Below are 3,417 nucleotides of genomic sequence, written 5' to 3'. Positions count from 1 at the left end.
TCATTGGTGGGGAGGCGGAGTTATGTGGAGGGGCGGGCATTGTGGACACACTCTGATTGGTCTCTGTTTCAGGCTTCCTGGCTGCCAATGACATTTCCATCTCGCGCACCAACCGCCTGCGCCGCGTCCTGCACTCCTACGTCCCGCGTCACCTGCGTACAGAGGAGCGAGTACAGGTCACATCGTGGGATGGAACGGAATGGGCGGAGCATGGGTCATATGACCGGGTGAGTGCTGATTGGAGGAGTCAGGTGATGGTACAATGTGTGTGATGTCACAGACTCCTCTCCGGATCTGCAGGTTCTGGTGGACGCTCCGTGTACAACCGACCGGCACTCCCTGACAGAGGACGAGAACAACATCTTCACCCGGCTGAGGACCCGAGAACGTCAGACCTTGCCGGCCCTGCAGACCAAATTATTGCTGTGAGTGTGCGAGAGCGCCGATCGGAACTCCTCCCCCTGTACTGAGACCAAACAGAACTCCTCCCCCTGTACTGAGACCCTCCCCCCACAGCCAAACAGAACTCCTCCCCCGTACTGAGACCCTCCCCAACCAATCACAACTCCTCCCCCTGTACTGAGACCCTCCCCACAGCCAATCACAACTCCTCCCCCTGCACTGAGACCCCCCACAGTCAATCAGAACTCCTCCCCCCGTACTGAGACCCTCCCCAACCAATCACAACTCCTCCCCCTGTACTGAGACCCTCCCCACAGCCAATCACAACTCCTCCCCCTGCACTGAGACCCCCCACAGTCAATCAGAACTCCTCCCCCCGTACTGAGACCCTCCCCAACCAATCAGAGCTCCTCACAGGACGGATGATGGATTTGGATAGTCGGGGGAGGGGATGGTTGTAGTTGGTGGACTCTGATTGGCTGATATGTGTTGTTGGATCCTCCCAGGTCCGGTCTGCGCGCGGTGGTCCCGGGGGGGCAGGTGGTGTACTCCACGTGTTCTCTGTCTCCTCTTCAGAACGAGTTTGTGGTGGAGCGAGCGCTGGAACTGGCCGCCGCTGAATACGGGATTGACGCCACGATCGCCGAGCTCCGCCCCTTGCGCCAGATATTCAGGAAGACGTTCAACTTCCATGAGGAGTGCCGCATCGGGGAGCTGGTGACCCCCCACCTGACCGCCAACTTCGGCCCCATGTACTTCTGTCTGCTGAGGAGAGGGAGGTAGGGCTGAAGACGGGGACCCTATGGTTTATTTCCGGCTCCTCCCTGCACTGCGGGTTACTCCGCCTCCATCTCTTCTTTTTACATGAAGACCCGCCGGCCCGTCTCCCCGTTGTCCAAAAACACGCCGACCTCGACGCTGCGCGGCCTCTCTGTATGCGTTGCTTTTATGCGAGCGTGTTGTGCGTTGTGTTACGTTTTGTTCTCTTTGTTATTCTCCATAAAAATTTATATGAGAAGAAAAAGAACAAACGTCCGCCGCCGTCCCGCCGCAGCATGGCATTCTGACAGAAGCCAGCAGCATATAAACAATTGCTAGCTCCGCCCAACTGTTTACATTTGTTCATTACCTGACAGGTGAGCCGTGGTTGGGCAAAGTCTTGCAGCTGATCTGAGGTCAGGTGCAAAGCTTTAGCCAATCAGGGCTCACAAGGCGCAGTGACTTGTAGGGCGCTCGGCGGGCGAACACATGAACTGCCGATGTTTAAGTCCGTCGCTACCTGGTGCGCCTCATAAAGGGGCCAGTGACAGGATATGTGTGTATTTCAGATTGCACTTTGTCACTATGCCACCCTCAGCAAGGACTCTGTGTGGCCCCAAAACGTTGCCTGTCATATATGTGACACTGTTTCAATATAAAATAACACAAGGATTTCACAAAAGTTTCAATACCCTGCCAACCACAATATGGCGCCCTGCCTTTACCTTGACAGCCACAAGATGGTGCCTTGCCTTTACCTTGACAACCACAAGATGGCGCTTTGCCTTCACCCTGACAACCACAAGATGGCGCCCTGCCTTTACCCTGACAGCCACAAGATGGCGCTTTGCCTTCACTCTGACAACCACAATATGGCGCCCTGCCTTTACCTTGACAGCCACAAGATGGTGCCTTGCCTTTACCTTGACAACCACAAGATGGCGCTTTGCCTTCACCCTGACAGCCACAAGATGGTACCCTGACAACCACAATATGGCGCCCTGCCATCACCATGACAACCACAAGATGGCGCTTTGCCTTCACCCTGACAACCACAAGATGGTGCCCTGCCTTTACCTTGACAACCACAAGAGGGCGCCCTGCCATCACCCTGACAACCACAAGATGGCGCTTTGCCTTCACCCTGACAACCACAAGATGGTGCCCTGCCTTTACCTTGACAACCACAAGATGGTGCCCTGCCTTTACCCTGACAGCCACAAGATGGCGCTTTGCCTTCACTCTGACAACCACAAGATGGTGCCCTGCCTTTACCTTGACAGCCACAAGATGGCGCCCTGCCTTCACTCTGTCAACCACAAGATGGCGCCCTGCCACCACCCTTCCAGCCACAAGACGGTGCCCAGTTCTCAACCTACCAACCACAAGATTGTGCCCCGTTATCAGCCTACCAACCACACTATGGCGCCCCACCTTCACCCTTTCAGCCACAATATGGCGCCCTGTCCTCACCCTGCTAGCCAAAAGACTGCGCTGCCCTTATCTGCCAACCATAACATGGCGATATGCCAAAGTAAAATCCCGCTCTTGCCAGCCACAATATGGCGCCTGATTTATTCCGCGCCAGTCAAAAGATGTCCGCTCGCTCACGTGACTTCTCCGGTTGTCGGAAGGATTGAGGTCACCTGACCAGGAGAAGATGGCGGTCTCCGAGTGACGGGCGGGTGGGTCTCTTCGGTTTTGTCCGGTTGTCTCCGTGTTTGGTTGTCCGTAGGCCATGGAGGAGGCTCCGGAAGATGCTGGAGGGTGCCCAAGCCTGTTCCAGCTGTGTGCCCGGGCCGTCGCCGCCAACATGGAGCGCCTGGAAGAGGAAGTGTGTGGAACGTCTCGGCCAATCAGTGGAAAGTCTGAAATTCCTTCACATGCGTTCGTCTGACCCCGAGACCCGGAAATCCCTGAGGCTCCTCCTCCATGACCTCATCCACCACGGACACGTCAACAAGGTGTCAGTGCTGTCGTGGCCCCGGCCGGACAAGGACCTCCTCCTCCTCATCCTGAATATCAGTGCCGGGTACTGGCCGGGGGTCCCCGATCACCCCTGCGCCCTGTGCGCCCCTCCCCCCGAGGAGCCGCCCACCCAAAGTGCCTTGCTAAGTCTGCAGCCTCTTCACATCGACCAGAATGTGGCCCCTGACCAGAATGTGGCCCCAGAGGCGGCCGGGGACCAGTCTGAAAATGAGGACTTGTTCACCTTAGTCTTCGAAAGTCACAGTACGGACGAGGAGGCCGGGCCCC

General features: G+C 56.7%; 2 protein-coding genes across 2 annotated transcripts in view; both read left to right on the top strand.

The window, feature by feature from the left end:
* NSUN4 (NOP2/Sun RNA methyltransferase family member 4) overlaps positions 1-1,198 on the top strand; it is a 4,698-nt gene extending 3,500 nt beyond the window's left edge. Inside the window, exons 4-6 of the mRNA XM_018575190.1 lie at positions 73-227; positions 301-425; positions 909-1,198. Of these exons, the coding sequence (XP_018430692.1) occupies positions 73-227; positions 301-425; positions 909-1,185 (557 nt within the window). The 3' untranslated portion in view covers positions 1,186-1,198. The remainder of the gene's footprint in view (positions 1-72; positions 228-300; positions 426-908) is intronic.
* Positions 1,199-2,785: 1,587 nt separating this feature from the next.
* Positions 2,786-3,417, top strand: part of LRRC41 (leucine rich repeat containing 41) — a gene marked incomplete at its 3' end in the record, with an annotated part of 7,931 nt that continues 7,299 nt past the window's right edge. The window contains exon 1 of the mRNA XM_018575188.1: positions 2,786-3,407. Coding sequence (XP_018430690.1) covers positions 2,919-3,407 — 489 coding nt within the window. The remainder of the gene's footprint in view (positions 3,408-3,417) is intronic.

This window comes from Nanorana parkeri, unplaced genomic scaffold, assembly GCF_000935625.1.
Source record: "Nanorana parkeri isolate BGI_ZX_2015 unplaced genomic scaffold, ASM93562v1 scaffold3618, whole genome shotgun sequence".
Taxonomy (NCBI): domain Eukaryota; kingdom Metazoa; phylum Chordata; class Amphibia; order Anura; family Dicroglossidae; genus Nanorana; species Nanorana parkeri.
The sequence above is the reverse complement of the archived record's forward strand: the minus strand, read 5'-3'. Positions and strand labels throughout refer to the sequence as shown.